This window comes from Balaenoptera ricei, chromosome 4 (genome assembly GCF_028023285.1).
Source record: "Balaenoptera ricei isolate mBalRic1 chromosome 4, mBalRic1.hap2, whole genome shotgun sequence".
In the NCBI taxonomy this organism is placed as follows: domain Eukaryota; kingdom Metazoa; phylum Chordata; class Mammalia; order Artiodactyla; family Balaenopteridae; genus Balaenoptera; species Balaenoptera ricei.
The window spans coordinates 150285799-150307394 of NC_082642.1; the positions used below are offsets into that span (position 1 = coordinate 150285799).

Below are 21596 nucleotides of genomic sequence, written 5' to 3' on the forward strand. Positions count from 1 at the left end.
CAGGGATGAATGTGGGTAGAACAGTGCCTTAAACCAGACCTTCACAACTCTCAAATATGAGACAGTATCATGATATCAGTATATTATACACTTTTATGTGTTCCTGAGAATATTTTTATATTTTTCAAGATATTTATACATATATTTTCATTTTTCTCCCACATTTTGACACTTTCCTTTCTTTCTCTATGTTTCATTGATGCCAAATTGCTAGAAATTTAAAATTTCTATTCTGTACCTTCCCATCCTGTAGGTCCTTTCACCTAAAACTAAACCTTTTGATCAACTTTACAACAAAATTAAAAAAAAATTTTTTTAATAAGTGAACTTAAAGTTTATTGCCTTAGTACCATGAAAATCTATTTCAAATAAATTAGCCTGAATATTGGGAAAGGACACTGTGAACTGGGTGTAGACAATAGACCTGTTAAAATGCAAGCCAAAAATGAAGTCTATTTTAAATATGAGGAAGAATAGGTCTTTTGTTTCCTTACCCCTCTGACCTCTGATACCTTCTAGCCAGCTTGCCTTTCTGTGGTGACGAAAGTAGTTTCCTGCAATCTAGAACTGTTGGAATACTGTAAATTTAAGGAGAATAGGTGGGAGAATGTAAGCCTAATTTGTTTATAATGTTCCATTGTACATAAAATGCCTTCTCTACCAAGGGTATGTCTTTAAATATTGAGACCAGGTGTTCTCTGGTTATGAATCCAGCAACATAAGTCAGTGGCGTGTTCACAGCACAGCCCAGGTCTCTGCCTCTCCTGTAGCCTTTGCTTGTCTAATTGTTGGGACTCGTTTTCCTTATGTGTATAAGATGATTCCAAGATTCTGTGAGGGAATGGGCATTAATTAAGTAAAAAACAGATACTGTATATTCATAATCTCCTTTTGGTCTTTCAGTCATTAATCCTTAACTGGCCCTGCTTTGGTTGTTAGAACTCTGCTAATTATTAGAATTGCATAATTGTGAGGATTTCTCTTTCTGTGAATGAGTATATGTTTGAATTATCTCATTTCATCTTGATACTTCTTTTTATATTTACCCTTTCCCGCCTTTAATTTTAAAACATGTTAGAAAAATTTCAAACTTTCAGGAAATTCAGAAGAATAATGTGACATACCTGTTTTTAAAGACGTCTTAAATAGTTTAATTATTTAATATAAGGTTAAAAGTTTTAAATTATGCCAATAATTGAGTTTAGAAATTTTATTCCTCGTGATTAGTTTTTGCCTTTTTTAGTATTTTAGTGTCTAAAATTTTAGTGTCTGTTGCGTGCTAGAAACCAGTTATACATGTTTCGTATTTGTATTTTGTTTTTTGAAATCATTTAACATTTTCTGAATAATCTCCCTTTATTTATGATACCAAAACATTGGAAATCAAATAACAAACCTGTTTTAACAGTTTTTTATCATGCAAAGTGACATTTTAATAAATACTGTTTTAAGGATGATCTACCTATTGTATACATATACATTTATAGAGGTGTCTTCTACTTTAAATACATCAACATTTGGGATTTTAATGTACATAGTGAAACTAGGGGTCATATTTTTTTTTTCAACTTTCTATAATCAGCTTTCATTTCTGAAGCTGAAATGAAGAAAGGTTGAAGACTTTTCTCAAACATGTTTTAGCTTTTGGCTTAAAAATCCTAACATTTAGCCAAGCCTTTCAAACTACTATTTACCTGTTTCTTGATTACTGAATATGTCTGAGTGTCTTTCTATCTTTTATATGTAAATATAGGAGTGTTTGCCTCACTCTAAAAATTAATATCTAAGCCAGCAATGTGTTTATGAAAGGTTTTACTAACTTTGGGAAAGTATGTATTATAATGTAAAGTGTGCAAAAGAAGGCAGAGTTGTATATTGAGGAAATACAGATACTAAGGTGGGCACGCTTGTGTGCATGGTGGCTACCTTCTCTGCCTGTATGAACAGATCTTCCCCCCGGAAGCACTGCATCAGCTGCTGAGCTTTCTGCACTCGTTCTGGGGCAGTGGCCCTGCCTCCCTGCTTCCCAGGCGGTAGGGCCAGGCACCTTAGGGAGAAGAACACCCTTCTCTGTTTCCTTCCAGGTAGACTCCTACGTTTCTGTGTGTTTTCTTTGTAGGTAACACACCTTACCCCGCTGAAATCCCATCATATGGGTTGAACTTCTGCCTTCACTCACTCCTTTTTTGTTTTTTTAAACTGCTCTGTTGTTGTTGTTTTATTTTGATATAAGACTTTCAACTTCCATTTGATAAATGCTTACATTTTACTTTTCATATAAGAAGTAAAAGCTCTTTGGACTTACCTGGCAAAATTCTATTAAACTTATTTCCTGCATTCAGTTTCCTCTGTGGTCTGCTATGACACTTTAAAAAAACAGGACTTCCCTGGTGGCGTGGTGGTTAAGAATCCGCCTGCCAATGCAGGGGACACGGGTTCGAGCCCTGGTTCGGGAAGATCCCACATGCCGCGGAACAGCTAAGCCCGTGCGCCACAACTACTGAGCCTGCGCTCGCGAGCCACAACTACTGAGCCCATGCGTCACAGCTACTGAAGCCCACGCGTCTAGAGCCCATGCTCTGCAACAAGAGAAGCCACCGCAATGAGAAGCCCGCGCACTGCAACAAAGAGTAGACCCGTTCGCTGCAGCTAGAGAAAGCCCGCAAGCAGCAACGAAGACCCAACGCAGCCATAAATAAATAAATAAATTTATGAAAAACAAACAAACCCACTTGCTTTCCCTTCCCTTGTCTTTTTTGCTTTCCAGCGCTTTTATTGCTTGGGACAGTATCCTTTCACTCCCCACCCCCAGCTCCACCCTGGAAGGTTTACCAGGCTAACTACTTCAGGAATATTCCATTAAGTTCTTAATCCTGAAAGTATGAGGTTATACACGAGCACTGAAACAAGACTGACTCTCTGTTCCGTCATTTAGAAAATTTTCAAACCTTCAGGAAATTTCAATGACTGTATAAACTGTGCCTTTGTTTCCACATCCCTAAGATGGGATAGTAATATTATTTAACCCGTAGTGTTGTTAATTGGATTAAATTGGCTAATACAGGTCAGGTGTGTTAGTAGCATTTAATAATACAATTTTAGTGAATTATTATTTGTCACCTACGTTTTCTCTCTCTCTCTCTCGCTCTCTCTCGCTCTGCCCACACACATACACACAGATTTTTGATGTGATTTTTCCATCCCCTGTTTAATTATAAACTCCTTTTTACCCCCCAGCTCTCTTGAGGTATAATTGACAAATTAAAAGTTTATATATTTAGGGTGTACAGCATTCAATATGTGTATACATTGTGAAATGACTACCACAGTCAAGCTAATTAACACATCCACACCTTATCTACCATTATTTTGTGTGTGTGGTGAGCACACTTAAGATATATTCTCTTAGCATATTTCAAGTATACAATACAGTATTATTAGCTGTGGTCACCATGCTACACGTTAGATCCCCAGAACTTACTCATCTTATAACTGAAAGTTTGTATCCTTTGACCAAGTCTCCTCATTCCTTACTCCCACCCCTGGCAAGCACTGTTCTGCCTTATGATTCTATGAGTTTGGCTCGTTTAGATTCCACTTATAAGTGAGATCACATAGTATTTGTCTTTCTGTGTCTGGCTTATTTTACTTAGCAAAATGTCCTCCAGGTTTAACCATGTCACAAATGGCAGGATCTTCTTTTATTAAGACTGAATAATATTGCATTGTATATGTAGCCCACATTTTTTGTATTGATTTATACATCTGCAGACACATGTTGTTTCCATGTCTTGACTATTGTTAATAATGCTGCAGCAAACATGGAAGTTCATATATCTCTTCGAGATAATGATTTCATTTCCTTTGGATATATATCAAGAGGTGGCATTGCTGGATCATATGGTAGTTCTATTTTAATTTTTTGAGGAACCTCCATACTGTTTTCCACAGTGGCTGCACCAATTTACATTTCACAACAGCAGTGCACAAGGGTTTCCTTTTCTCCACATCCTCACCAGCATTTGTTATCTCTTTTTGATAATAGCTATCCTAACAGGAGTGAAGTGATATTTAATTGTGATTTTGATTTGCATTTCCTTGACCATTAGTGATGTTGAGCACCTTTCCAGTGTACGTGTTGGCCATTTGTATGTCTTATTTGGAAAAGTGTCTGTTCAGGTCCTTTGCCCATTTAAAAATTGTTGTTGTTGTTATTATTATCATTATTTTTCTGTTGAGTCAAATGAGGTCATTGTAAACTCCTTAAGTATTTTTGCTCAAAAGCCGTATTGTCTGTCCATTATTTGTTCTATCCCTTCTATTTTTTTTAACTTGAGCTTAAAGTTGAGTCCTTTTTTATGTGTGTTTTAAAGATAAAATACTTGTTGAAAGTTATTGGAAATAACTACTTCTCTTAAGAAGATAGTCCAATGTAGATATTCTAGTTTGTATTCAACTGCTAGGATTGCCAAACTCTTGACTTTTATTTTTAGAATTTTCTTTGTGGCTTGTGACCTAATGGGAAGTATCAATACACTAAACTGCATGTATTTAAAGTGCACAGTTTGGGCTTCCCTGGTGGCACAGTAGTTAAGAATCCGCCTGCCAATGCAGGGGACACGGGTTCGAGCCCTGGCCCGGGAAGATCCCACATGCCACGGAGCAACTAAGCCCATGCGCCACAACGACTGAGCCTGCGCTCTAGAGCCTGTGAGCCACAACTACTGAGCCTGCGAGCCACAACTACTGAGCCCGCGAGCCACAACTACTGAAGCCCACACACCTAGAAGCCGTGCTCTGCAACAAGAGAAGCCAACCAATGAGAAGCCCACACCCTGCAATGAAGAGCAAAGCCCGCACGCAGCAACAAAGACCCAACGCAGCCCACCTCCCCCAAAAATTAATTAATTAAAAAAAAAGTGCACAGTTTGATCAGTTTTGACATATGGATATACCTGTGAAACCATCACCATTATCACGATAGCAAACATTTCCATTCCTCCCCGAAGTTTTCCTGTGCCTCTTTGTAATTTTATATTCTGTCCCTTCCTCTCTCATCTCCTGGCAATCACTGATTGGTTTTCTATCACTATAGAGTAGTTAATATTTTCTGCAATTTTTACAAAAATGGAGTTATACTGTGTGTGTGTGTATACCTGCTTCTTTCATTAAGCATAGTAATTTTGACATTCATGCATGTTATTGCTTATAGCAACAGTTGGTTCCTTGTTACTGCTAAATAGTATTTCATTGTATGGGTATATCACTGTTCATTTATACATTCATCAGTTGTTTGGGTTGCTAGTTTTTGGCTCTTAAAAATAAAGTTGATATGATATGTGTAGAAATCTTCCTGTGGATAGAAATCTTCATTTCTCGTAGCTAAATATAGAGAAGTAGAGTGGCTGGGTTGAATGGTGGCTGTATAATTTTTTAAGAAAACTGTTGCCCAAAGTGATTATACCATCTTACATTCCCACCAGCAGAGTCTAGCTGTTCCACATCTTTGCCTGCACTTGGTATGCTCAGTCTTTTTCATGTTTGCCATTCTAGTGGAAACATAGTGGCACATCACTTTGGTTTAGTTTCCCTAATGGCTAATGACGTTGATCACCTTTTCATGTGTTTCTTGGCTGTTTCTGAGAGTTATTTTGTGAAGTGTCTGTTCACATCTCTTATCAGTTTCCTCACTAAGTTGTTTGTCTTACTATTTACTTTTAGGTTGCAAGAGTTCTTTATATATTCTGAATACAGCTCCTTTGTCTGATGTATGTGTTGCAAATGTTTTCTCCCAGTTTATGGCTTGCCTTTTTGTTTTCTTAATGAGCTAACATTTCACTTTGATGAAGCCCAATTTCCCACTCTCTCTCTTTTTTAAAAAATAAATCATGCTTTTTTGTGTTCTAAGAAATTGTTGCCTAGCCCAAGGGTCATGAAGATATTCTGTCTTTTAGAATTTTTTTGTGTAAAACTATATGGTTTTAAATTTAGGCCAAATTTAAATTTTGATCCATTTTGAATTAATTTTTGTGTATTTTGTGAAGTAGGATTGGTGTTCCCCCCTCCTGCCTTCACCACCTCCCCATATCCAGTTGATCTACTTCAGTTTGTTGAAAAGACTTTTTTCCTCCAGTGATTTGCCATTGCCAAAAATGAATTCACCAAACATATGTAAATCTATTTCTCAACTCTTTGTTCCATTGATCTGGTATGTCTGCCTTTACATCAGTCCCCAAAGGTCTTGGTTATTACATTGCTTTTTTAGTAAATCTTGAAATCAGGTAGAATAAATCCTCCAATTTTGTTCTTTTTAAAAATTGCTGTGGTTATTCTAGGTCCTTTGCATTTGCAAGTAAATGTCAATGTCAGCCTGCCAATTTCTACTCAAAAGCCTGCTGCAGTTTTAATTGGAATTGCACTGAATATATAGATCCATTTGGCGGGAATTGCCATTTTAGCAATATTGAATCTTTCTATTAACATAGTATATCTCTCCATTTATTTAGGTCTTCTTTAATTTTTTTTTAAGCAATATTTTGTAGTTTTCAGTGTAGAGACCTTGGCCTTGGATGTCTTTTGTTAAATTTATACCTAGGACTTTTACATTTTTTTGGCACTGCTGTAAGTGGGATTGTTTGTCTTAATTTCAATTGCCAATTATTTGTTGTTCATATATAAGAATTCAGTTGATATCAACCTTTCATCCTGTGTTTTTGCCAAATTCACTTATTGTACTATTTTGTAGATTCCTTGGGGTTTTCTCTGTAAACAATTATATCATCTATAAATAGAGTTTTATAGATTTTTTAAAAATCTATATGTCTTTTTTTTTTTTTTTTGTCTGTTTGTTTTTCTTACCTTATTTCAGGGCTAGAACCTTCAAAACAATGTTGAATAGAAGTGGTAAAAGCAGGTGTCCTTGCCTTCTTCCTGATCTCTGGGGGGAGAAATTTAGTCTTTAACCTTTAACTATGATGCTAGCTGTAGGTTTTTCATAGATGCCCTGTATCTGTTTGAGGAAGTTTCCTACTAATCTTAGATTTCTGAGAGTTTTTATCATTCCTAGGTGTTGAGGTTTTGTCAAGGCTTTTTTCCCCACATTTATGGAAAAACGATCATATGAGCTTTTTGGTTTATTCTGTTAATATGGTTGATTACATTAATTTATTTTCAAATATTAAATTAACCTTGACTTCTGCATAAACCCTTGGTTATGTTTTTGCCACATATATCCTTTTTTATATATTTTTGAGTTTCAGTTTTGAATTCTTCTTCGGTGAAGAATTTTTGCATATTCTTTACAATCTTGTTCTGTAATTTTGGGGGGATAAAGCTCAAAAGACGTATGACTTGTCAATTTCAAGGACATTATGAAGATTAAGTGAGGTGAAACACTAAAATTTTTTGGAAAATTATCAAGCTTACCTATATAATATATTGACTGAGAAATAGTGGAAGAACAGAATAGCAGCTGTAGTTTTTAAAGGGAATTGGCAGTGAGAAGTGGCCTGCTTCATAACTGGACTCAGTTCATTGTGGTGGCTTGACCACATGTGTTTTCTCTTCTCCTTCCCTGATGTCTGCCATAATCACATAGGCAGCTAAAAGATGTTAACTCCTAAGGAAAAAGATAATAGTAGAGAAGATATTGACACAAGTAGAGAATAGACAGTAGAGAAGATAGTGACAGAAGATTTTTTTTTAATATAAATTTATGTATGTATGTATTTATTTATTTATTGGCTGTGTTGGGTCTTTGTTGCTGCGCGCGGGCTTTCTCTAGTTGTAGCGAGCAGTGGCTACTCTTCATTGTGGTGCACGGGCTTCTCATTGCAGTGGCTTCTCTTGTTTCGGAGCACAGGCTCTAAGTGTGTGGGATTCAGTAGTTGTGGCACACAGGCTCAGTAGTTGTGGCTCGCGGGCTCTAGAGCGCAGGCTCAGTAGTTGTGGCGCACGGGCTTAGTTGCTCCGTGGCATGTGGGATCTTCCCAGACCAGGGCTTGAACCCGTGTCCACTGCATTGGCAGGCGGATTCTTAACCACTGTGCCATCAGGGAAGTCCCCAGTGACAAAAGATTTTGACAACTTTTTGTAAAAAGAAACATAACTTTGGAAAAGAGTGTTAATTTGAGTTCAGAGGTGGATAAACAGTGCCTAGAAATAAAGGTGAGGTCAAGCCAGCTTGTCCCAGGCTCAGAGTGATTGGAGGCTCCTGGCATTCCTTGGTCAGTTTTGCAGCTGAAAATCGAAATTCTTCAACAGTCTGTGTTTCAGACATTTTGAACTATTCTCTCCTGCACCCCCAGCAGACAGGTGACTACGTCAGCCCCCTTCCTCTGGGGAGATGTGAAGAGCACTAGGCCAGAGATGCTCCAGACTAGAGGGGTGAAACACGGGGTTGAAAATAAAGGGATTGTATACAAGTCCACCCACTGAAGTATAGGCCCCTCACTTCTTTCTCCCTTCTCCACTCCTCCCCAGAAGCCAGCTGGAATACCACATCTAGCTGAATAGCTTCAATAGAAAAAAATCTACCTACTGACATTTGGAGAGATCCCAATGAACAGGTGACTAGATATATCTGATCATCATAGGGAGAAGCCCATCAATTAACAAACCTGCCACCCACACCCAGCTTCTGAGCATTGTTTTAGTGCCTTCCTCTTAAATATGAAGGTGCATCCAAGGATCACCAGGTATATGAGGAAAGCCTCAAAAGTGAAAGAGAATGACCCCAAACAAACTATCAGTGAGCAAACAAAAAAGAAATCAAATGATGCAAGAAGCAGAAGAAAACTAAAGAGTAAAATGAAAAAAAAAATCAGAAGAATAAAAGAAGTTGTGTCCATTTAAAAAAGAGAGGGGGGAGAACACTAGGAATAAATAGTTGAGAACAAGATAGAGCTTTTGGAATTTTAAAATTCCATAGACAGATGAAATTGAGGAGTATTAGGGCAAAGGGACTGTCACTTTTTAATTCTAAATTTATCTAATTTTTTTCTGTTACTATTTAGTATTCATTTTTAACTGTGTGCATTTACCATGTTGTTTAGTTAAACATAAGGAAAAATATTAAGTTTGGATTTTTTTAGCTGGGGAAGAGGACTGGCTTGGTTTCACGTTGACTGTTCATGAGCAAATAATGCCTGATGGGGATCTTTGAGCCTGGGTTTGTGTTTGGTATTCTGGGCAGACATTAGTGTAATATGCATTTTAAAGCAGCAATTGCAGACAATGTTTTTCACAAGAGCAACACAGGCTGTGGAGTTTGCTGCCCCTGCTCAAATCCAGCTTGGTCACCAAATGTGTGATGTTGTTCTAATTACTTCACCTCTCTGATTCTCATTTTCTTCGTGTATAGTATGGAATGGTAATACAGTACCTATGTCATAGGGCTGTGATACGGTGGAAAGAGATAAGAGACTTCCCTGGCGGTCCAGTGGTTAAGACTCAGCGCTTCCACTGCAGGGGCACAGGTTCGATCCCTGGTCAGGGAACTATTGCGCATGATGCACAGTGCAGCCAAAAAAAAAAAAAACGGAGAGATAAGACAGTGCGCAGCATGTACTAAGTGCTCATTAAAAAGAGCAGTTGTTGTAACCATGAAGCAGATGCACTAGTATATGTAGATGGTTAGAAAAAAGATATATTTAAAAAATAACAAATACAACAATACAGTTAACGAGATAATAGGCTGTCCCGAGCTAATAGTATCACTCACCAGACTGAAAGCTTCTTGTTGCTGGAGAGTCTTTCCTTCCCATTCGTCAGTGCCCATCATTGCACCTGGGACTGAGAAACTGCACAGAGAAGGAATGAATGAATGAACCCTTAGTTGTAACATTCATTTGCAGTGCTATTCCCTAACTCTAGTATCAGTTTTCAGGTCATTAAGACAGTGTGTTAGTGTGTTTATAAGTACCTAGGAGTGAAGTTTTCATAAACTTAAATGTTGCATTTCAATTACAGGCGTCGATTAGCAAGGTGAAAGTAACAGAACCATGGCTCAGTTTCCAACACCTTTTGGTGGTAAGTTTTCAAAGATTTTCCTTTTTTAATGTACTTTGGAATCGCATTTTTAAAAACTTAGTATTATGGCAAATTTCAAATATTCACATAAGTAGAGGGAATAATATAATCAACCCATCATATAGTTTCAGTGATTATCAATCAACTAATGGCCAATATACTTTCACCTGGATTCTTTTGAGCATCTCTCATATATCAGATCATTTCATCCACAAACACTTTAGTGGGTGTTTCTAAAAGATAACACTTTTAAAGATATAACTACAATACTGTTAATACTCCAGTAAAGTTACTAGTAATTCCTTAATGTCTTCAACTATCAAGTCAGTGTTAATATTTTCCCTGATAGTCTTTAGATATTTTTCATTGTTGTTGTTACGGTTGGTTGGTTCAAATCAGGATCCGAACAAGACACATACATTGCAATTAGTTCATGTGTCTCCTAAGTTGCTGTGTTAGTGAACCCTTCTCCATCCCTGTTTTTTTGGTTTTTTGTTTTGCAGTTTATTTGTTGAGGTGACTGGGTCATTTATTTTGTACTTTTTCTTTAGACTGGATTTAAAGCATGACATTTTTGTTTTACTTTAGTTTATCTGCTTGAAACATCAATCTGCGTAAAATGTGTTTTTCAGGTAATTTTCCCTAAGATTATTAGGAAAGTGTTAAATGTTGGTTTTGCTTACTGGCCAAATTTTGTTCTGTTTTATTTTGTTTTGTTTTAAAGAGAGCATGCCATATGAATGAATTTCTCTTGGCAGCTGTCGAACCTAGCCAGCATGAAGAGAGTAAGGCAGCATAATCCCTGTGATCACATCTGTAAAAGTCTCTGTGAGATTCTAGTACAGAAGTCTGCAACCTTTTCAAAACCATTAGTCTTACTGTTTTATTTTCTGTTTTGTTTTTGTCCCCCTTCTTAATTACTGGGCAAGTTTTTTGTTTGTTTTGTTTTGCTTGTTTGGTGGGGTTTGTTTCTGTTTGACAGATTTTGACAGGGCAGTAGAAGTTGCAGGACTGTAAGGCCTGTGAGGGAAGGGATCTGATCTGTTTCGGTCATCATCTTATCCCTAATTGGCACATAGGAGGTGTTCAGCAAGTCTGTTTTCAGTGGCTGAATGAATTGCTGCTCTGCCTGTCGCTGTCATATCAGACCCTGCAGAGAAGGGAGATTTCAGTGTTTAGACATTTTGCTTGTATGCTAGGCACATTCACATACTGTCTGTTCCCACCTTTTGGGAAAATGTCTGAACTTTTGAAAACCTTCTACCTATGTAATCTAGAGTTATTTGGTGAATTCGTTTGAGAAAACCTAACACTAAAGTGAGGACAATCTCAGAAACAAGGGGATATCTGGTCAGTCCAAGAACTGAAACTGAAGAAGGACCTAAACCCTGTTCCCTTTGGTTTGCCATTGTTTTTTTCAGGATACCCATTTTTAAAAACAGCTTCAGTGAGTTATAATCTATATGCCATAAAATTCACTACAATCTAGTATTTGAATATTTTATCACTCCAAAAAGATTTTCATGGAATCACATAGGATACTGATTTAGTGAAGCTCAATTTTTCCATAACTTTCACTTGCGGCATTTAAGACATCTGAAAATACTGTTTTAAATTAGACTGTTGATTTGTATATCAGTCTGTTTATGTAAATAAATGATGATTATTAACATGTCTTCATACAGTCCTGCTAACTACAGGGTTATAGGACAAGTTTTTAAAAAAAGAATTTGTGCTAATATCTTTTTTTTTTTTGGCCTGCTTTACTCTTAGTTTTCTTTTTTTTTTCCTTTAAAAAAATCTTTATTGGCGTATAGTTGATTTACAATGTTGTGTTAGTTTCTGTTGTACAGCAAAGTGAATCAGTTATACATATACATATATCCACTCTTTTTTAGATTCTTCTCCATATAGGTCATTACAGAGTATTGAGAAGAGTTCCCTGTGCTATACAGTAGGTCCTTATTAGTTGTCTGTTTTATATATAGTAGTGTGTATATGTCTACTCTTAGCTTTCTGACTTTATATTCAAAACTTCCAAGAACAAACAGATGTTAACTTATCAAATCATTTATAACATACTGACAGTATCTTAAGGTACTGTGGAAACTGTGGGTGTGAACACTTTGTTTTTCTTTTCTCACTGAATAATTTCTTTGTCTTTTCTTTGGATTGTAGGTAGCCTGGATATTTGGGCCATAACTGTAGAGGAAAGAGCAAAGCATGATCAACAGTTCCATAGTTTAAAGCCAATATCTGGATTTATTACTGGTAATTGGAGTCAGTATTTTTATATTTTTACTTATCATAGTGCATATATCTGTGGAAAATCTATTATGCAGAGCGAAGGTGGGAACATGTGATCAAGGGTACACTTTGCCTATTTTGCCTTAACCTGGAGTCTGTATTTTTACAGTTGCTTCTCCTCTAATGCACTCAAGTCTTTTCTGCAGTTTTTAATGGATGCCAAGTCACTGTTTTAGGCATATCACTGATGGGAATTGGTTAGGATTAATGGACCACATTCTTTAAGTAATTGTAGCATTGGACTGTGGTCCTTGAGCAAAAACACTTCCTTAATTCTGATCTTGAACTGGCTTGAGTAAATTAACAGATTATGAACATTAAAAAAAATTTTTCTTATTGTTACGTCCTTAAAGATCCTTTTGTACTTTGCTTTTTCTAATCTCTTTCCTGTTTGATTACTTTTCGGGAATTAGCTTTAGAAAAAATGGGATCTAGATTTCCTGGGAACTTGCTTTTGTGTGTATTTGTTTCAGTTCTCTTTAACTTACTATTTTCTTAGTCCTCCATGTGATTCTTTTAATCATCGTTACCAAATCTCCATAAATATGTTAGAAGTACCAAAAATCTGAAGTGTCGGTAAATGGGAATGGCAAAGAGCTCTTTTGTAAAGTAGAAGTACGGGTCATCAGTTTCTTGAGGATTTCTGTAGGTTCACTTTGTTGTAATGTGCAGCTGTTACCATCTTAATTACTAGCAGATTAATTAAAGTGGACAGTCTACCCCTACACAATGGTAGGCCCTTTCTGAGATGATTTTTTTTTAAGTGTTACATTCTAAAGTCAGTGCTGGTGGATTCATTTTACTGTTATTTATAAACGTATCATTTGGCTTTTAAAATGTATTCAGTTCAGTATTTACAGGATTATTAACCTTTTTCTTTTTGTAATTTTGCCATAAGTGGTTTTCTGTCAGCTGCTGTTTTCTTCTAAAACTTTTTCCATTTAATTTACAGGTGATCAAGCTAGAAACTTTTTTTTTCAATCTGGGTTACCTCAACCTGTTTTAGCACAGATATGGTAAGTTGGAACTTCATACAAGCAGAAGGTTATAAACTAGTCCAGTAATATCTAATCTTAATTTCTTAAGTTACAGAGGAGAACATGTATTTCTAGTCTGAAATACCCCACTACTTCTTACCAGAGAAGTACTTCTGAAAAGTGTCTTTCTGGTAGGGAACTTTAAGAAAAAAAAAAGTGGTGACATTTGCAAGGTAACTGTTACAAAGTTGAATTTCCAGTTGAGAAATCTACATTTTGATATTTTCTCACCACTTTGTTTTTTTTTGTTTGTTTATTTTCTGGGGCTTTTTTGGCCACACCATGCTGCCTGTGGGATCTTAGTTCCCCACCAGGGATTGAACCCATGCCGCCTGCATTGAGAGCACAGAGTCTTAACAACTGGACTGCCAGGGAAGTCCCTTTCTCACCACTTTGTTTTACCTTCATCCACATCACCCATATTCGTCTAAATGTTCCACATTTCTTGCTTTATAATGTGATAGTTCTGTATCTTTCATTGAATAAAAGGTAAAGAAGATATTTGAGGGTTAATAATGGAATAATCAGTGAAAGAGTGAAATAACCAGTATTCATTACAGTGTTGTACAAGGTGAGCACATAAAAAATATTGTTGAATCCCTTGATTAACTAGCACAAATAAGTGTTCAGTCTTTTGAAACCACAGGAAAGAAAGAGAATGAATGAAAAAGACTGGCAAATACAGTTCTGGATTCTAGGTTTATGACTTTTGGAAGCCATGCTGAATTCTTTGGCCAAGAAGCCATGTTTTCCTGCAGTGTATGGTTCTTACAGTTAGTACATCATTTCCCTGGGTTTGCTACTGTTGTGGTGGCAGCTTGTTATGGTGAAAAGAACACATGATTTGTAGTTGAATCCCATCTGTACTACTTTCTATCCTTCTGATTTGGAACATGTACTTACCCCCCCTCAGCCTCAGTTTTCACATCTAGAAAATGGGAAGACACGTTTCCTTACAGGGTTATTGAGTGGATTAGCAGAGAAACTGTATGTAAAGGACTTAGTGTGGGCCCTGGCACATAATAGAGCCTCAAAACAAAACCCCAGAAAGGTACTGGGCTGGCCAAAAATGTTCGTTCGGGTTTTTCTGTAAGATGTTACGGAATGCAAAAATAAAGATTGACATAGTTCCTTGCTGCCTTTAAGCAGAGTCTACAGAACATAAGCTAAGCTTGATTATAAGTGTCGTCAGTATGAAAATCATTTACTATGTTCTGAAATAACAAAACTTTCATGGGAAATTATATATTATTTGTGTGTGGATTTATTTGAATTGAAATTAAATGATACCAGATTCCTGTGCTTTTTTTGGTGTCTGCTTTATTTTCTTTTCCCTGGTTGTCAGCATATGGACTGCCAGACTGTCTCTTTCAACTATGATACCCTTTTAGTGCTAACGTCTCATCTACTTTGAAGTAGAAAATTCAGATAACCAAGGTTTTTGGAATTACTTTTATTTATTTATTTTTTAAAATTAATTAATTAATTTTTGGCTGCGTTGGGTCTTCGTTGCTGCGGACGGGCTTTCTCTAGCTGTGGCGAGCGGGGGCTACTCTTCGATGTGGTGCGCAGGCTTCTCATTGCAGTGGCTTCTCTTGTTGCAGAGCACGGGCTCTAGGCGCACAGGCTTCAGTAGTTGTGGCACGCGGGCTCAGTAGTTGTGGCGTACGGGCTTAGTAGCTCCGCGGAATGTGGGATCTTCCTGGACCAGGGATCGAACCCGTGTCCCCTGCATTGGCAGGTGGCTTCTTAACCACTGTGCCACCAGGGGAGTCCCTGGAATTACTTTTAAAGTAAAGTAAAAGAGACACACACACACACACACACACAGAGGGAACACTCATGTACTTGTGAGCACAGGGACACTGACCTGTTGGTTAAGTGCCTAAGTCTAAATGCAAGAAACTTATGACATCTGTGTTAAATTTCATTTTGCTTTGTGTTCTGCTGTGTGATTGTTTTTCACATCATCAGCCAAGATCACTCACTAGAATCTTCCTTTCCCAGACTTAGCTTCCTTCACTGAATTCTGCTTTTATACTGTATTTCCAATCTATGAAGGTTCATTCAAGAAGCAGTCTTGTAATGAATACTCTGCTGCAAGGAAATCTCACTTAACATTTATTCATTCAACAGTGGAAAAATATTTATCAGATGTCTACTATGGGCCTGTGCCTGTTGTAGGTGCTGGGAATACAGCTGTGAAAAAAACTGACAAAATTTGTGCTTTCATCGAAATTGCAATCCAGTGGAAGGAGATGGCCAATAACAGCATAAAAACTGTCACATGTTAATAAGTGTAATGGAGAAAAAAAAAGTATTATTTAGTAAATTTCAGTTCTTTCAATTAAGACAGTTAATTTTCCAAACTGTTTTTTTGTTTTTTTTGGTTTTTTTTTAACCAGAGTGTACCAAAGTCATTTTTACCAACTTATTATTTTCATTGTGAAAATTTTTTAACAGTGAAGATAATGAGTCTGCAGACTTAGGTTAAATCAAAAGTGTTCTTTGTTTTTAATTTTTTTCCGACATTTTGTTAAATAAATTTGTGATGGCATATTTTACTTTCATCAAGAATTGCTATCAGGGGAAAAAAACCAAAATGAAACACACCTCTAAGAATCTTTTCCCAAAAGCAATATCTCTGAAAAGTCGTTGGAAATTTCTCGAGCCACAGATGTCCTGCTAAGATGCTAGAATGGTGTGGTGCGGAGTGTGAGGAACATCTGCCTTTTGGCACCAGCTCTGATGCTTCTTCACTTTATTAGCTTGAGCAATACTTCACCTCTTCAAAGTTTGGTTTTTAAATTTATAAATAACAGCTGACCTAATGAAATAGTTTTCCCTCCCTATCTCTGATGCTAATCTTGTGTTCTCATGTGGTTTTTCTGATGGGGTCACAGGGAAAGCCCAATGCCCCTTTTGGTAGAGAGAGGAGTGGGTTTGAGTCTAAAGTTTTAGGCAGTCCCTGTGTCATTCCTCTGGGGAAGAAGAAAATTTTGGATTGAGAATTAGGACCTTTTTCTAGTTTCTCTTTCTCTCTGGGCCTTACTTTCTTTGCTCTGGACCTCCGTTCAAAAGTATGAGTGATGTGCACAGGTGGGAAATATCTGTTGGAATCCATGTAGAAGTTATATTCCAGTTAATTAATTTATGAGCTTTGGAACTATAACCTACTAATACTTTGGAGCTACCTATCTCTCCAATCCAGTTTCCAATTAAGAATACAGGAAAACTTGAATTCTTCCTCAGAATGGAGTCAAGTCAGTCAATGCCAAATTATAACTGTGGCCGATGATGATACATCTTCCTAGAAATTGTCTTGCTAATAAGGAACTGGAAGGAACCAGGCCTATATCCTTTTGGCAGCTTAAATGCTTAACATTGTTGCAACCTTGGTCTGGTGTGGAGACAGAGAAGAAAGCAGAGGGCAATGGACGAGAGCCTTGAAGGCAGAGGAAAGCAGAGGTGGAATGAGGACTTTGGAATCAGAGGCAGTAGGTAGGGGCCACAGAAATGGGGGTTAGAAGCTCTTAAGGAGAGAAATGAGGGGAAGAGAGGGCGCACCACCTAGAAATGGGCTTCGAGAAGAGGAGGAAGCCAGAGGTGTAAGGGCAGAAATTAGAACAGCTTGGTAATCTGGCTCAAGGATGGGGCAGGGGGCAAGGCAAACACCTGTGTGACACCTTTGGATACTATCTTAGGATACCACTGAGCATATGTCAGGAGGGCCTTCAGCCCCCAGCAAAATCAGTTTGCCAAAGTCATTTACCCCCAAGAAAAGTCATCCTGGACATTCCTGAGTCTTCACCATCTCAGTTTGTGGCTTTGAGCATCTATCCGGCTGCTGGGACCCATGCCTGATTCCTCTCTTTTCCTTACCCTACACAGCCAATCCATCAGCAGGTACTTTTGACTCCATTTACAGACTGTATCCCCAATCTGGCCATTTCTTTCTGTATCCTTTGCTACCATCCTAATTTGTCATAGTGGGCCTAATATCTGGGCCCACTATTCGAGCGTTCTGACTGGAGTGTCTCACACTTGCGTGTTTAGATTCCATTCTCCAAACGGCACCCCAACAATCTTTTGAAAAAGTAAATCCATTTAAAACTCTCCATTGAGAAGAAAACCCAAAGTCATGACCAAGGCCACAAGGCCCAATATGATCTGGCTCTTGCTTTTTCCCTCTTCTCTTATTTTGAACCACTCCCTTCCTCAATTTTTGCACTCTGGTTTCACTGACCTTTTTTCTATCTTTAAATGGGTTCTTTTGGCCTCAGGGTCATTGCACTTGGCATTTTCTCTTCCTATCATGCAGCTCTTCTAGATCCTCACATTATTTGGCCGATTACCCTTCAGGTTTTGGTTCACCTCCCCAGAGAAGGCCTTCCTGACCACTAGTCTAAAGTAGTTCCCTCTCCCCACCTGCTCCTACGAACATCTTCTCTTTCCCATCACCTTGCTTTATTTCTTTTTTTTAAAAATAAATTTATTTTATTTATTTATTTATTTTTGGCAGCGTTGGGTCTTCATTGCTGTGCGCTGGCTTTCTCTAGTTGTGGTGAGCAGGGGCTACTCTTCGTTGTGGTGCACGGCCTTCTCGTTGCGGTGGCTTCTCTTGTGGAGCGCGGGCTCTAGGCGTGCGGGCTTCAGTAGTTGTGGCACACGGGCTCAGTAGTTGTGGATCGCAGGCTGTAGAGCGCAGGCTCAGTAGTTGTGGTGCACGGGCTTAGTTGCTCTGCGGCATGTGGGATCTTCCTGGACCAGGGCTCAAACCCATGTGCCCTGCATTGGCAGGCGGATTCTTAACCACTGCACCACCAGGGAAGTCCTTGCTTTATTTCTTAATTTTTTTTAAAAATTTTTATTTATTTATTTATTTACTTATGGCTGTGTTGGGTCTTCGTTTCTGTGCGAGGGCTTTCTCTAGTTGTGGCAAGCGGGGGCCACTCTTCTTCGCGGCGCGCGGGCCTCTCACCATCGCGGCCTCTCTTGTTGTGGAGTACAGGCTCCAGACGCGCAAGCTCAGTAGTTGTGGCTCACGGGCCCAGCTGCTCCGCGGCATGTGGAATCTTCCCAGACCAGGGCTCGAACCCGTGTCCCCTGCATTGGCAGGCAGATTCTCAACCACTGCACCACCAGGGAAGCCCCCTTGCTTTATTTCTTAATAGCACTTACCGTGTGGAATAATCTGACTAGTTTTCTTGTTGAATGTCTGCTTGCACTGAAACAAGCTCTGAGGGCAGGAACCTTGCCTGTCTTTTTCTTAGTTGTAAGCCTAGTTCCTGGATAGAGACCTTAGTAGGTGACTTGTTCAAAAATATTTGTTGGGGAAATCCCTGGTGGTCCAGTGGTTAGGACTCCGCGCTTTCACTGCGGTGGTCCAGGTTCAATCCCTGGTCGGGGAAGTAAGATCCGCAAACTGTGTAGCGGCCAAAAAAAAAAAAAAAAACTTCGGATGAATAAACAAACAGATAAGCGAGTGACTGGGCCAGGTTAATCTGCACAGTGGGAGGTGAGCAGCCTGTGATGAGCCTTTGTGGATGAAGCAGGCTCCTAAAGGAATCTGTTGGCTTCAGTTCTGGTGTAGTGAATGAGATGGAGCGAGAGGAAGCCCGCCTTTTTTCCCTGAATCTTATGATACAAACAAGATAGTTTCAGAATTTCTACACTCTTGTCCACCACAAACAACAAACCTATTCAGTGACGTTCAAGGTTACTTCATAGTTCTTTTGTTTATATCCTGAGGATATATGAAGTAGTGTGTTCAGAAGTTATTTAGATTAGTTTTTTTCCCTTCTTCCTATGTGGACATGTTACTTATTTAGAATACTATTAGATTGATTTGTTTTTTTTGGTTGTTTTTTGTTTTTAATTAATTTTTATTGGAGTATAGTTGATTTACAATGTTGTGTTAGTTTCAGGTGTACAGCAAAGTGTATCAGTTATACATATACATATATCCACTCTTTTTTAGATTCTTTTCCCATATAGGTCATTACAGCCTACTGAGTAGAGTTCCCCGTGCTATACAGTAGGTCCTTATTAGTTATCTATTTTATAGGTAGTAGTGTGTACATGTCAATTCCAGTCTCCCAATTTATCCCCTCCTCCTTGGTTTATATGTTTTTGTTTTTATTTAGTTTAGGGATCTGCTCTCATCTTTGTGAACTTAATTTTATGTTTTGAATATGTAACACATTAACAAGATTCCAAAAGCTAAACTCTACAAAAGTGTCAACTCAGAGAAGTGTCACTCACTGTCCTATTGTTTCATCCCATTTCCACTTATTTTATTAGCTTCTTATTATCCTTTCTTTGTTTATTTCTGTGGGAAAAAAGCATGTCCATAATACGTGTGCAAATTTATATTTAAATTATTTCCTCTTCCTACTTTGAAAGTAACCTCCTATAAATGTTCTTTTGTTCTTTGCTTTTCTCACTTAACAATGTATCCTAGAAATCACTCATAACATTCCATAGAGATCTTCCTCATTTTCTTTTTACAGTTATATAATACTTATTGTTGAAGATATACCATAGTTTATTCAACTAATTTCCTGTGTTTTCTGCATTTTGGTTATTTCTAATATTTTACAATTACAGATAATGCAGCAAAGAATGAGTTAAAGCATGTGTTTTTGTATGGTTGGAAGTGTATCTTCAGGGTGAATTCCTAGGATTGAATCACTGTGTCAAAGAGTAAATGCATATGTAGTTCTGTAGGTGTGGCCAGATTTTCCTACACTTGGAGTTGAAGCACTTTTTCCCACTGACAGTATATAAGAGCGCTATGTGGTTTATTTGTACAAATCAGACAGAAAACTTACCCTTAGTATTCAGCATACTTGTGGACCTTTCCTCATCCCAGCCATGCCTGCTGTTATATATAGATTTTTTAAAAAATTTTATTTATTTTTGGCTGCATTGGGTCTTCATAGCTGCGTGTGGGCTTTCTCTAGTTGCGGCGAGCAGGGGCTACTCTTCATTGCAGTGTGCAGGCTTCTCATTGCGGTGGCTTCTCTTGCTGAAGAGCACAGGCTTTAGGTGTGCAGGCTTCAGTAGTTGTGGCGCATGGGCTCAGTAGTTGTGGCTCAGGGGCTCTAGAGTGCAGGCTCAGTAGTTGTGGCACACGGGCTTAGTTGCTCCGAGGCATGTGGGATCTTCCCAGAACAGGGCTTGATCCTGTGTCCCCTGCATTGGCAGGTGGATTCTTAACTGCTGCACCACCAGGGCAGTCCTTATATACAGATTTTAATATCAGACTAAACATCGTTTGGTTTTTTTTGGTTTTTTTTGTTTTCTTTTTAAATTTTATTTATTTATTTATTTATTTGGCTGTGTTGGGGTCTTCGTTTCTGTGCTAGGGCTTTCTCTAGTTGCGGCGAGCGGGGGCCACTCTTCATCACTGTGTGCAGGCTTCTCACTGTCGCGGCCTCTCTTGTTGAGGAGCACAAGCCCCAGACGCGCAGGCTCAGTAGTTGTGGCTCATGGGCCCAGTTGCTCCATGGCATGTGGGATCTTCCCAGACCAGGGCTCGAACCTGTGTCCCCTGCATTGGCAGGCAGATTCTCCACCACTGCGCCACCAGGGAAGCCCCCAGACTAAACAATGTATTTAAGATCAGTTTGTTTTCAGGAGTCATAAATAGCTATTGTTTGTCTTATTTTTTATTAAAAATACTTTTTATCATACTTTCTTTTTAACTTTGGAAGTTTTGTGAATTTAATTTCAGGATCCTCAGACTTTTAGTTAGTCTTTCGGGGAGATTATTAGAAATGAGTAAACTGGACTTCCCTGGTTACGCAGTGGTTAAGAATCCGCCTGCCAATACAGGGGACACAGGTTCGAGCCCTGGTCTGGGTAGATCCCATATACTGCGGAGCAACTAAGCCCGTGCGCCACAACTACTGAGCCTGTGCTCTAGAGCCCGCGAGCCACCACTACTGAGCCCATGTGCCACAACTACTGAAGCCCGCACGCCTAAGAGCCCATGCTCCACAACAAGAGAAGCCACCGCAATGAGAAACCCGCGCACCGCAACAAAGAGTAGCCCCCGCTCGCCGCAACTAGAGAAAGTCCGTGCGCAGCAACGGAGACCCAACGCAGCCAAAAATAAATAAATAAATAAATAAAATTTTAAAAAAACTTTCATTAAAAAAAAAAAGAAATGAGTCAACTGAGAAATAACTATAAATAAGAGATGAACTGGACAGCAGA

General features: G+C 38.5%; 1 protein-coding gene and 1 non-coding gene across 4 annotated transcripts in view; both read left to right on the forward strand.

Annotated features, from left to right (window-relative positions):
* Window positions 1-21596, forward strand: part of ITSN1 (intersectin 1) — a 222869-nt gene that overhangs the window by 49647 nt on the left and 151626 nt on the right. For all 3 annotated transcript variants that reach the window (XM_059921482.1, XM_059921480.1, XM_059921481.1), the window contains exons 2-4: window positions 9970-10029; window positions 12208-12300; window positions 13289-13352. In XM_059921482.1, coding sequence (XP_059777465.1) covers window positions 10002-10029; window positions 12208-12300; window positions 13289-13352 — 185 coding nt within the window. In that variant the 5' untranslated portion in view covers window positions 9970-10001. The remainder of the gene's footprint in view (window positions 1-9969; window positions 10030-12207; window positions 12301-13288; window positions 13353-21596) is intronic.
* Window positions 18713-18784, forward strand: TRNAE-UUC (transfer RNA glutamic acid (anticodon UUC)). The gene has a single exon. It is a non-coding gene; the product is annotated as a tRNA-Glu (tRNA).